The 12957-nt window shown below is 49.4% G+C and overlaps 1 protein-coding gene across 4 annotated transcripts in view; it reads right to left on the bottom strand.

Moving 5' to 3' along the window:
• Nucleotides 1–12957, bottom strand: part of LOC138748830 (netrin-4-like) — a 203939-nt gene that overhangs the window by 16625 nt on the left and 174357 nt on the right. For all 4 annotated transcript variants that reach the window (XM_069909632.1, XM_069909633.1, XM_069909631.1 and 1 more), the window contains 2 exons: nucleotides 8419–8623; nucleotides 4017–4129 (listed from right to left, as the gene is read on the bottom strand). In XM_069909632.1, the coding sequence (XP_069765733.1) occupies nucleotides 4017–4129; nucleotides 8419–8623 (318 nt within the window). The remainder of the gene's footprint in view (nucleotides 1–4016; nucleotides 4130–8418; nucleotides 8624–12957) is intronic.

Genomic DNA, 12957 nt, shown 5'->3' on the forward strand with positions numbered 1-12957 from the left:
ACAGTTTGGTCACCTAACTACAGGAAGGTTATCAATAAGATAGAAATAGTGTAGAGAAGATTCACTAGGATGTTGCCCGGATGCCAGGAACTGAGTTACAGGGAAAGATTAAACAGGTTAGGTCTCTATTCCCTGGAGCATAGAAGAATGAGGGGAGATATGATTGAGGTGTTTAAAATTATGAGGAGGAAAGACAGCATAAATGTAGATAGACTTTTTCCACTGAGAATGGGTGAGACACAAACAAAAGGACATGGGTTAAGTGAGAAAGGAGAAACATTTAGGGGAATCTTCTTCACACAGCCAGCTGAAGTGGTGAATACAGGCTCAGTTTAATAAGAATTTGGATTGGTATATGGATGGGAGAGGTATGGAGGGATAGGGACTGACTGCAGATCCATGGGACTGGGCAAAAAAAATGGTTCGACACAGACTAGAAGAGCCAAAGGGGCCTGTTTCTGTGCTGTAATGATCTATGGCTCTATTCAAGGCTGAGGCTGATGGATGTTAGAACCATAGAACATTGCAGCACAGAAATAGACCTTTTGGTCCCTCTAGTCTGTGCCAAACTATTATTCTGCCAAATACCGATCATCCACCCTCAGAGACCGCACCCTTCCACACCCCTCCGCACCCCTCCCATCCTATCCAATTTTTTTTATATGTTAAAATTGAGCCCGCATTCACCACTTCAGCTGGCAGCTCGTATCACACTCCCACTGCTCTCTGTGTAAAGACGATTCCCCCCCCCCATGGAACTTTTCACCTTCACCGTTAGTGCCATGGTTAACATGGTAGTTAGTGGAACGCCTTTATAGTGCCAGCGATCGGGACCGGGGTTCGAATAGGGTGCTGTCTGTGAGGAGCTTGTATGTTCTCCCTGTGTCTGCGTGGGTTTTCCCCAGGGGCTCTGTTCAAAAAGTACAGGGGTGTAGGTCAATTGGGTGTAACTGGGCGGCACGGGCTCGTGATCCGAAAGGGCCTGGTACCAAGCTGTATGTGTGAATTTAAAAATAAATTGACCCATGTTTTTTAGTTCTTGTCTCACCTAACCTCAGTGGAAAAAAGCCTGTTTGTGTTTACTCCAGGAAATAAAGTCCGAACCAGTTAAACCTTTCCCTGTAACTCATTTCCTCATGTCCCTGCAACATCCAAGTAAAACAGGAGACAAGGGACTGAGTACTCGGGGGGGTCAAGCAGAGCAGCAGGGGTTGGCAACTAGCCCCCATATGACAGAGAGATGGAGCAGGCAGGAGAGGTGGCAGCTCTTCTCTTGATGCCTTCTGTTATCATCGTCTCTCTGGGCCTTTCACACTGCCCTACAATTTCAGGATCCACGACAGTCCATGGGGTTTACTGGAGACTTCCCAAACCTCGGGGTGGGGGTGAAGCTCAGAATGAATGATTTGCACTTGAAGAGAGGAAGGATAAACACAAGCAAGATAAAGCGGGAAGAACTCGATGCATCCAAAATTATGGATGTTGAGAGAGAGAGGGGGCGTAGAAACCTGAAGAATGAGTAAGTTACCAGGCCCAGATAAACAACGCATCCCTGGCTCTCGGTGGGGGGTGGGGTGAGGGGCAGCTGCTCTGCTCAAGATGGCATCGGATCGACCAGCATTTGGAGAGGTATAATTTACTCACGAATAGTCAGCATGACTTTGTAAAGGGAAGGTCGTGCCTCATGAGCCTAATTGAATTCTTTGAGGAAAAGATGAAAGAAATTGGTGAGATTGGGGCGGTAGATGTGGCACATATGGACGTTGGATAAGTTCCCCCATAAGAGACTCATCTGGAAGGTCAAGAGGCATGGGATCATAGGAACCTTGAAAATTGGCTTGCAGGAAGAAGACAGAGAATAGTGGTGGAAGGGTGGTTCTCTGCATGGAGGACAGTAACTAGTGGAGAGCTGCAGGGATCAGTTCACGGTTCCTTGAACCGTGATTTTTATAAATGATCTAGATGATGATACAGAAGATTGGGGGAGTAAGTTTGCAGATGACTCGAAGATTGGAGGAGTTGTAGATGGAACTGAAGATTGTCAGAGGTTGCGAGAGGACATAGACGGGATGCAGAGTTGGGCAGAAAAATGGCAAATGGAGATCAATCAGGACAAGTATAGAGGTGATGCATTTTGGCAGGACAAATCGAAAAGTTGAGTACAGGGTTAAGAGTGTGGATGAATAGGGGGATCTTGGGGTACATGTCCATTCATCCCTCAAGGTAATTGCTCAGGTTGATAGAGTTAAAAAAGCCGATGGGATTCTGGGCTTGTGTATAAGAGTAGAAAAGTCATGTTGCAGCTTTATAAGTCTCTGGTGAGTCCACATTTGGAGTATTGTGTCCAGTTCTGGTCACCTCATTATAGGAAGGTTGTGGAAGCTCTGGAGAGGGTGCAGAGGAGATTTTCCAGGATGTGGCCTGGATTAGAGGGCATGTCTTATGAGGCAAGGTTGGCAAAGCTGGGACTTTTCTCTTTGGAGCATAGGAGGATGAGAGGGGACTTGATCGAGGTCTACAAAATTATGAGAGACATAGATAGGTTGGACAGCCAATACCTGTTTCCTGGAGTGGGAATAACAACCACTAGAGGACATGTGTATCAGATTAAGGGGAGATATATGGGGTAAGTTTTTATAGGCAGTTGTTGAGGCCTGTAATGCCTTGCCAGGACTGGTGGTAGAGGTTGAAACATTAGAGGACTTTAAAAGATGATTAGATAGGCACATAGATGAAAGGAAAGTAGAAGGTTATAGGCTAGGGAGGTTTTAGCACTTTTATATGGTTTGGCATAGTATGGAGGGCCAAAGGGTCTGTATAGGCTGTAATGTTTTAATGTTTAATGTTAAAAAGCTGTAAAAGATGGTGAATGAAGCCCAGAACATCATGTAATCTTCCCTCCTCTCCATGGACTCCATCTAGATCTCCCAATGCATAGGAAAGGCAGCCCACAGATTGCAGGACCCATCACACCCCAGACACACTCTCTCTCTCTCTCTCTCTCTCTCTCTCTCCTCCTCCTAATAGGGAGAAGAATTAAGAATGTTGACAGCACATGCCAACAGGCTTAAAGAGTTTCCTCCCTGCAGCCATCAGGCTCCTGAGTGCTCTCGTGCTGCCCTGGCCTGATGATAATTAATGTTCCTTTTCATTGCAATCCTGCACTCTGCTGTATGAATGTTGGAGATACCCTGTCAGTCTGCTCGCCTAAGGAGCCTTTTCACTCTACTAAATGCTCTGTGACCAATGTTGGGTAGCCAACATTTTGGCCTTGGACCCTTGGCCAAGGTCAAGCCTGCATAGCTCCATTTCTGGATGGTATGGACACTGGGCTATGGGCACATATCTCTGGGGCTTGTGAGTCAAAGCAGAAACTCAGAAACCTTTTGTAATGAAGCAAGACTGTCAACACTGGGGCTGTTTTCTTTAGAACAACCGAGACCAAGGGAGATACTGAGGTGAATGAAAGGTGTACAATTTGGTTTAGATGCGTGTGACTCACCACGGCCAAAATAAACCTCCTTGGCTTACATCACCCAGCAGAGAGGTCAATGTTGAGGAAGTAGGGAGTTAATTGGTCATAGAAGGATTGGAGGAGAAATGGCGGGGGGGGGGGAGATCTTTTCACACAAAGGGTGTAGGGGCCCTGGAACTCTGGGGGTGGGGGGCAGAAGCACAAATCCTCCCTGGATTTCACAGGTCTCCGGATGAGCTTAAAGATCTTTGAATGTATGAGGATGGGGTACGGACGGAGGAATAAGCAAAGTAGTGCCCTACAGAGGTGCTAGAGAAATTCAGCAGGTCACACAGCAGGCAGGGAAAGTAAAGGGTAGCCAACATTTTAGCCTTGGGCCCTTGGCCAAGGTATAGCCTAACTGTCCATACCATTTCTGGATGGTATGGAGGCTGGACATGGTTTGTGAGCCAAAGCAGAAACTCAGTTTTGGCTTTTCCATCATGCAAGAAGCCACCACGGGTTTTGATGGGGGGGTGGGGGGGGGGGGGAGGTTTCTCACCTGAATGTCGAAGAGCAGAGAAGCCTCGCTCATCCTCCCAGTTCCAGGTCGGATTCCTTCCGGTGAGAGCAGAGGAGCTAGGAGACATGTGAGCCCAGTCTATATCCATGGGGCTGGTGGATTCAATGAAGGTAAACTCAAGAGGTTGAAGGAAATGTTACAGAACCATAGAAGATTGCAGCACAGAACCAGGCCCCTTTGTCCCTTCTGGTCTGTGCCAAACCTGAACTCCATAGTCCTCTATATCTCTCCCATCCACATACCTGTCTAAATTTTTCTAAAAATGTTAAAATTGAGCCCGATTTCACCACTTCACCTGGCAGATCGTTCCACACTCCCATCACACTCTGTGTGAAGATGTTCCCCTCATGTCCCCCTAAACGTATTCCCTTTCACTCTTAACCTATGTCCTCTGGTTTGTATCTCACCTACCCTCAATGGAAAAAAGCCCATCTACATTTACTCCATCTATCCCTCTCACAAATTTAAACACCTTCTAACAAATCTCCCCTAGTTCTTATATACTCCAGGGAATAAAGTAGGTGCAGAGTTACACAGAGGGGCAGGAACCCTGATATGAGAGACTGCAGACACTGGGGTTTGGAGCAAGAATGGGAGAGAGAGATACACACACATACACCCACACACACTCACACCAACACACAGCTACAGACACCCACCCAACACTCACACACACACAAATTCACACCCACACACAAACCTACACACACCCACACTTACACACACCCACACCTACACACACACAACCATATACACCCACACCCAAACACAACCACTCACACCCACACCCCACCTACACACACCAACACATTCACACCCACACCCACACATACATACCCATACAAAAACCCACACACTCAAAAACTACTACACACACCCACACACCCAAAAACATCCACATCCATCCACAGCCACAAACACCCACACACCTACACCCACAAAGACCCACACCTACACACATACACCCATACTACACTCACAGACCTACACACACGCCCACACACAACCAACACATTCACACCCACACCTACAAATACCCACACACACCCAAAAACCCCCACATCCATCCACACTCACAAACACCCACACCCACACACACATCCATACTTGCAGACCCACACCTACACACACCCACACACACCAACAAACACCCACACCTACACACACGCACCCACATCCACACCTACACCCACACACATTCACACCTACACCCACACATACCCACAAACACCCACACACACACACCCACACCCACACACACCTATACCCACACACATCCAGATACACTCACATCTACCACACACCCACACCTACACACATTCACACACACCCACATCTACAGACACCCATACACACACACCCACACAAACACCCACACACACACCCACCCATACCTACACACTCACACCTACACACACCCACACACACCCACACAAACCCACACCCACATCCACACAATCACACACCCCATACCCACACCTACACACACACCCACCCACACACACCCACACCTACAGACATCCACACACACTCACACCTACTACACCCACCCATATACACTTACACACATACACACACACCCACACCCACAGACTCTCACACACAAGCGCGCGCGCACACACACTCACACATATACATACACACACACACCCCACACCCACACACACTCACACCTACACACACACCCACCCACACACACCCACACCTACAGACATCCACACACACTCACACCTACTACACCCACCCACATACACCTACACACATACACACACACCCACACCCACAGACTCTCACACACACGCGCGCGCGCACACACACACACTCACACATCCGCTCACACACCCTAAACCTAACCTGCCCCTTCCCCATGCACTGACTACGACTGTGCCACCTGGGCAGGTAGGCCACCACCAGCACCCCCTCCCCCCCAGCTGAGAGAGTTGGACCGTGTCCCACCTGGTTACCTTAATGCCCTTCTCTAACACTCATTCTGGCCCCGACCCTGCATCCTGTGGATGTTGTGTGACATGTTGTTTCTCCCACACGTTGGTGGCACGGTTGGCATAACGCCTTTACAGTGCCAGCAATTGGAACTCGAGTTAAATTCCCACACTGTCTATAAGGAGTTAGTACGTTCTCCCCGTGTCTGCCTGGGTTTTCCCCGGGGTCTCCACTTTCCTCCCAACGTTCAAAACATACCAGGGTGCAGGTTAATAGGGTGTTATTGGGTGGCATGGGCTTGTGGGCTGAAATGGCCAGTTACCGTCGTGTATGTCTACATTTAAGTATAAATTGGTACTGCACTCCACCACAGAGTTGGTAGATTTTCCCATTTAACAGTATTGATTCCCGCTCTGTTTCCTGTGATGAACTTCCCGCCCTCTGAGCTTTCAGGCCATGCATGGACATTTCAAGTAATCATTCCTGCATTCCTGCTGCTCCCTTCTGTTGTCTTCATCTGGCTCTCCATCCCAAGGGATGATGACGGTTCCTTTCAGTCAGTTTGTGGGGTTTACACCCCACTCCTCAAAAAGGAACAGCGTATGCGAGAATGAATTTTAGGTGAGTAGGGGGTTGTCAAGGTCCAGACCCACCCTCTCGATACCCCTTCCTGGATCCAGCGGCATGGGGAAAGTTCTCTTTCAGTGAATGGCCAGACAAGGCTTCGATGCATGGGATGCCCTTTCCATGCTTTAGTGTTTTCTAGATGGCCGTTGACCTTAACAAAACTTGTTTTTCATCCTGCAGGGTGTCTAGCCAATCTCCGCACCAGGCAAACCTGGTGGGGGAGCCAGTTTAGTCGCCAACCAACCGACAGGTAGCGCTGGCTTACATGGTACCAGCAGCACTCAGTTGAGTGACTCCACAACAGGTCTGTAAGGACTGCCCTCTGTAAGGAGTGCGTGGAAAGACTGATTGCTGCCCAACTCGTTCTGTGTGTAGAGGGGTCAGTCAACTGAACAATGTCCTGAGGCAGAAGTGAGGTTAGGTCTTGGGCAGGATCGGTTTTAATTTTGCCCTGAGTCATACTGTGTTTAGGAGGTGGTGGAACTGCCTGTACAGATGGGAAAGGTTGAGAGAGATATGGTGTTAAACAAGAAAGTCTGTGGATGTCTGTACCTAACCGTGGTGGAGAAACCCAACAGGTCACACAGCATCCACGGGAAGTAAAGGGTGACCACAAATTTTGGGCCTGGGCCCTTGGTCAGTTATAAACTAAAACAGGCGGGCGACAGAATAAAAATGTCGGGGGAGGGAGAGAGAGAAGAGAGGAGGGAGGAAGGGGCAAAGGGAGGAGCCCAGCCTGACAGGTGGGTACAGGTGAGAGGGCAGAGATGCTGAGTAGTGAGAAGGGGAGAGGGTAGCTCTCTGAATTGGAGAGAGAAGGGGGTGGGAGATGGAGGGAAGGAGTCAGGGAGAGAGACAGGGGAGGGGGTTAACAGAAATTGGAAGTCAATATTGGTTTTGTCTGGCTGGACCCTGCTGAGATGGAATACAAGATCTTGTTTCTCCAATTTGCTGGTGGGCTCAGTGTACAGGAGACGTGGGCCAATGCAGGCGAGAGGCAGGCACAGAGTGTTGGGTGTAATTACAGCTCCAGCAACCTGGGCTCGAATCCAGCGCGGTCTGCAATTGGCTTGCACCCGCGACCCGGCTTTATGCTGGGTACCCCAGTGCCCTCCCACCCTAATACGCCCGAGATTGTCCGATCTCAGAGACTCAGCAGGCTCAGGCCTAGCCAGTACTTGGAGGGGAGACCAGCCGGGACTGCCAGGTGCTGTCAGTTTCTGTGAGGGGCACTGGGAAAAGTGGCGACTCTTCGTGGACCAAAGTTAAAGGATTTCATGTACTTTACATTCCGTATGTGATGATAACAGACCCTCCAAAAACATACGGGGTTGGTAGGTTAATTGGGTCACACAGGTGTCATGAGCCGGAAAGCCCTTCTGCCAAGCTCTATTGTTAACCATAAGACATAGGAGCAGAAAAAGGCTATTCAGCCCATCGAGTCTGCCCCATCATTTAATCATGCATTCCCCATTATAAATAAAATTTTAAAAATTGCCCAGGGCTTTATGTGCATAGTTTTCATATGGAAAATGTTATAAATATTTAATGTCCTTCTCAAAAAGAGAGGGTGGGAGGAAAAGGATTTAAATATGACCTGTTTGTTGGTGGAAGTTTGGGGGAAGTGGGAACAATTACAATGCCTACATGCCATTTGGATGAGAAAGGGACATGGGTGCAATGCAGGCATTTGGGTGATCAACTTGGTCAGTGTGGACAAGGGCCTAGCTTGATGAACCAACATACCCTCCCTCACTTTCATCACACTCTGCAGTGGAGGCTGGTCTAATGAGCCAAGCCACATTGTACCCACCTGCCGGAACAGTCCCCGGTGTACGGGTCGCAGCTCCCTGGGCAGTCACACGGTTGGCAGCCATATTCTCCCAGGCCCCAGTATCCCAGCAGGCACCTGTCGCACCAGGGTCCGGCCACACCAGGCTTGCAGAAGCAGTGCCCAGTGTCGGGGTCACAGGGAGGGCAAGGCACTGAGGAAGAGCCAAGGGCATGGCACAAGCAGGCTAGAGCAGTAAAGGTGGAGAGAAGATGGTCAGTGCACACGGAGCGCGCTTCCCCCAAGTTCTGGCCAATCCCCTCCTTGGTAATGACCAGGATCTGTCAGCCTCCAAGCTCAGATCGACTCTGATAAGTCCATTTGGCCCATCCCATCTGTCCATTTGGGCCATCTCAAAGGGTGATCTGGTTAGCGCAGCACAATTACAGCACCAACAACCCAGATTTGAATCTACTGCTGACCGTACAGAGTTTGTACGTTCTCCCGGGGACCTGATTGGGTTTCATCCCACACTCCAAAGACGTACAGGGCTAATGGGTTAATTGGGCGTCGTGGGCCAGATCGGCCTGTATCTCTACACCTAAAATCTAAATACCCATCTATGCTAATCCCACTTACCAGCATCTGGGCAGCTACGGTATTGTGTAATGCACCTGTGGGCTGTGCAGGGGGCCGGGGGTAGGACCTTGCTTCTCCGTGGGAGTTTGCTCCATCGTGAAACGCAATGGACGGTAACGGAGTTGGCAAGCTCCTGGAGTCACAACATGTGGAAACAGGCACTTCGGTCCAACTTGCCCATGCTGACCTAAATGCCCCACCCACACTCCTCCCACCTGCCTGCAATTGGCCCAGATCCCGCGAAAGCAGGGGTGGCTAAACTTGCTTAACGCAAGAGCCACGTACGTTAAACTTCAGATGTTTTGAGAGCCACGAGACACGAAAAAATGTTACATACGTTTTTACTATTACATGTACATTTTGCAAAAAAATTATATAAATACATAATATTTATTCATGTACATAGTTTTTAAACTACCAATTTGCATTAGTTTCAATAATCAAAGAGTACACATAACATACATACTTGTGTAATTGTCGAATTTTGTGATCAATTCTTTGGGGCAAATTGAGGAGGTTGATTCCTAGATACATTCTGCCTGTGTCAATCCGGGCATCAGGAGCTCAGATGGGTAACCGGCCGGGGCCTAGGTGAGAGTCTGCATTCGAGGAGTCGGGAGCTCAGATGGGAATACTGGATGACAGAGATTCATTTAATTTAAAGATTTAAAAATTACTGACCCCATTCTGACAGAATGACCATTGCTGAACTAATGCCTCTTGTGCCAGCCTCCTTCCCAAAGATTGAGTTCAAGGAAGACATTATGTAGGCTGGGACATTGGTGTATGAGACCGAGGGGTGACCTTCCAGAGGATTATAAAAACAGGACGATTCTAGAATGAGAGGCCATAGGTTTAAGGTGGGACGGTAGAGATTTAGGAAGGAACTGAGGGATGAGTAGGCAGAGGAACCTTGTGACAGTGAGTAACGTTTGGCCCAATAAGTGGACAGGAATTATTTGGAAGGATATTGTCAAATGCAGGCTAATGACACTAGCCCAGTATGTTAACTGGGTGGGCAAGGATGAGTTGGGCGGACCAAAGGGCCTGTTCCGTGCTATCTGGATCTTGTCACAGTATGGCTGGATGGTCTTCACATGTGCTGGACTATCAGCTTGTACATTTCTCCCCTAACACTGCTGAGTGTTCGATCACAACCTCCCCATCACCTGAACAGGAGAAGGGGGAATTGTCTTCACTCCCTGCAGCTATGGCCCTGACAGCACACTTTTAATGCCAAGCAAGAATTCCAGTGGAGGACTGTATGCTTTGTCCTGTTTTGTATCCACACTTTCACACTCCAATGCCTGACTGTAGACAGCAGTCCATGAGCAGTGAGGGAAAAACGGTGTGCTCTGCACACGGGCCCCTGTGAATGACTGGGAGTTGTAGACCTTACACTTCAAACAACATGATGCACCTACATCATTACAGAGACGTGGAAGTAAATGTGACAATTTTATCAACACACATCCACCCCACACGCCCACCACACACGCCCACCACAAACGCCTACCACACAAGCCCACCTCAAACACTCACCTCACACGCCCAGCACACACGCCCACCTCACACACCCACCTCTCACGCCCACCTCACATGCCCACCACAAACACCCACCACACAAGCCCACCTCAAACACCCAAGCCCGAAACGCCGGTTCTGTGTCTTTACCTTTGCTACATAAAGGACACTGTTTGACCTGCTGAGCTCCTCCTGGAATTTGTGTTTTCACTTCAACCATGATGTCTACAGAATTTTGCAATTTACTTTTGCCTTTCCCGAGGGAGCAGAGAGCAGTCACGTCTCTCCTCTCCCATCCCCTCCACCCCTCCAACTTCACTTCCATCCACTTTCTTTGCACTACCATTCTCACCTTGTCGACGTCAGATTCCAGCCTTGGCCTCCAGACATCAGCGCCTGTAAGGACTCACTTTCCACACATCCCCACTTCACTCCCCCACCTCACATACCCACCACACACACCCACCACACACGTCTACCTATTACCCCCACCTTACTCACCCACCACACATGTCCACCATACAAGCTAGAAAATGATGCTGGCTGGAATATGGTACATGCATGACCAATCATACAATGATGTTCTGACTGGGTGACAATGCGGTCCAGGCACTTCAGCCCACAATGTCATGCCAACCTCTGTAAACTACTCCACAACAATCCAGTTTTCCCAACCTTGCACTCATAAGCCCCTTCATTTTGTGACATCCATGCAGTGTTCCCCCTAGGCTGTGTGCATGCATGTGTGCACAAATGCACACCCATTTATTTCCTTTGTGCGTGTGCACACAGGCTGTTTTGAGTACTTGCACGTGCGCACAGCTTAAGAGGCAACACTGCTTTCCATGTGCCTGTCTTAGAGTTATTGTATCAGCCTGCACCCCCACCAGCACCCACACTCGCGGTTTAAAGTCACTACCTCTGATCTCTCTCCTAAACCTTCCTGCACTCAACCTTCAACAGGTCTCCTCTGGTATTTGCTTTCATTGCCACAGGAAAAAGGTGCTGACCATCCACCCCCATCTCAGTCCCACGTAATCTGATCTATCTAACAACCACGGAGAAAACTTCTGGACTTTGTCCAACAAGGATTTACTTCTGTGGTTGTGGACAAGTGCAATGGGAAAAAAAAATGAAATGGTAGCCCTGTGTGGACCCAGGGAGGGCAGGGAGCAGTGACATTGCGCTCCCCTCAGGGTCCTACTGCTGTCAACGTGGTACAGGCTTAAATCGGCCAGTTAAAGTGTTTTATTTACAATCCTGTGACCGCGGGGACTGGGCCCAAGATGGCGGTGCCTGTGATCAGCAGCAGGCCTTGAGGGGTCGCAGACTCCAGGCGAACAGCAGACTGGCGCAGGGCTCCAGAAATGGGGAGAATACACCCCCCCCCCCACACCGTTGAGAAGGCGGCGAGCTGTTAGCGACCGGCGGGCAAGGCACCCACGCAGACTGCGGGCTGCTGGTGAAATGAGATCCACTAACTCGTATCAGGCAGTGGGCACCAGAGACTGGTTCTCATGGGAACCAGGTGTTTGAGAGGATGCTGAGGGTAATCATTGTACCAGCGGCTTGGATCTAGGCTTGGTGGGGGGGTGGGGGGGTCGATGGTTCGAACTCCACTGGAGTCTTGTCCAGTGAACGACTCTCAGGGGCTTCTCTTATGCTTCTCGCTCTCTGACTAGAAGGGGTGCCAGACAATGCTAATGGCAAAGTTTTGTCTGCCTTAAGGAGGAAAAACCCAACACCCAACCCCAACCCACCAATTTTCCCCTGCAACCGCTGCAACCGTGTCTGCCTGTCCCGCATCGGACTTGTCAGCCACAAACGAGCCTGCAGCTGACGTGGACATTTACCCCCTCCATAAATCTTCGTCCGCGAAGCCAAGCCAAAGAAAGAAGAACATTTCTTTTATAATAAATAGTATCTGATCTTTGCCACCCTTTCTGGTGAGGAGGGGAAGGGGAGAGTGAACCGGCCCATTGACGTACGGTCAGTGACAAGTCATTACCCTGGGGCTGACATTTCAGTTACTTTGACCAATTTGCGTGGCAGATTTACCTTTCGGATGTTTGCCGGCATTTTCTCAGACTTTGATGACGGGCTCAAGCCTGAAACGCTGGTTCTGTGTCTTTACCTTTGCTACATAAAGGACACTGTTTGACCTGCTGAGCTCCTCCTGGAATTTGTGTTTTCACTTCAACCACGGTGTCTACATAATTATGCAATTTACTTTTGCCTTTCTCGAGGGAGCAGAGAGCAGTCACGTCTCTTCTCTCCCACCCCCCCCCCTTCAACTTCACTTCCATCCGCTCTCTTTGCACTACCATTCTCACCTTGTCGATGTCAGATTCCAGCCTTGGCCTCCAGACACCTGCGCCACCCTGTAGGACTCACTTTCCTCCACCCCCTCCCTTGTTT

Source organism: Narcine bancroftii, chromosome 13 (assembly GCF_036971445.1).
Source record: "Narcine bancroftii isolate sNarBan1 chromosome 13, sNarBan1.hap1, whole genome shotgun sequence".
NCBI lineage: Eukaryota > Metazoa > Chordata > Chondrichthyes > Torpediniformes > Narcinidae > Narcine > Narcine bancroftii.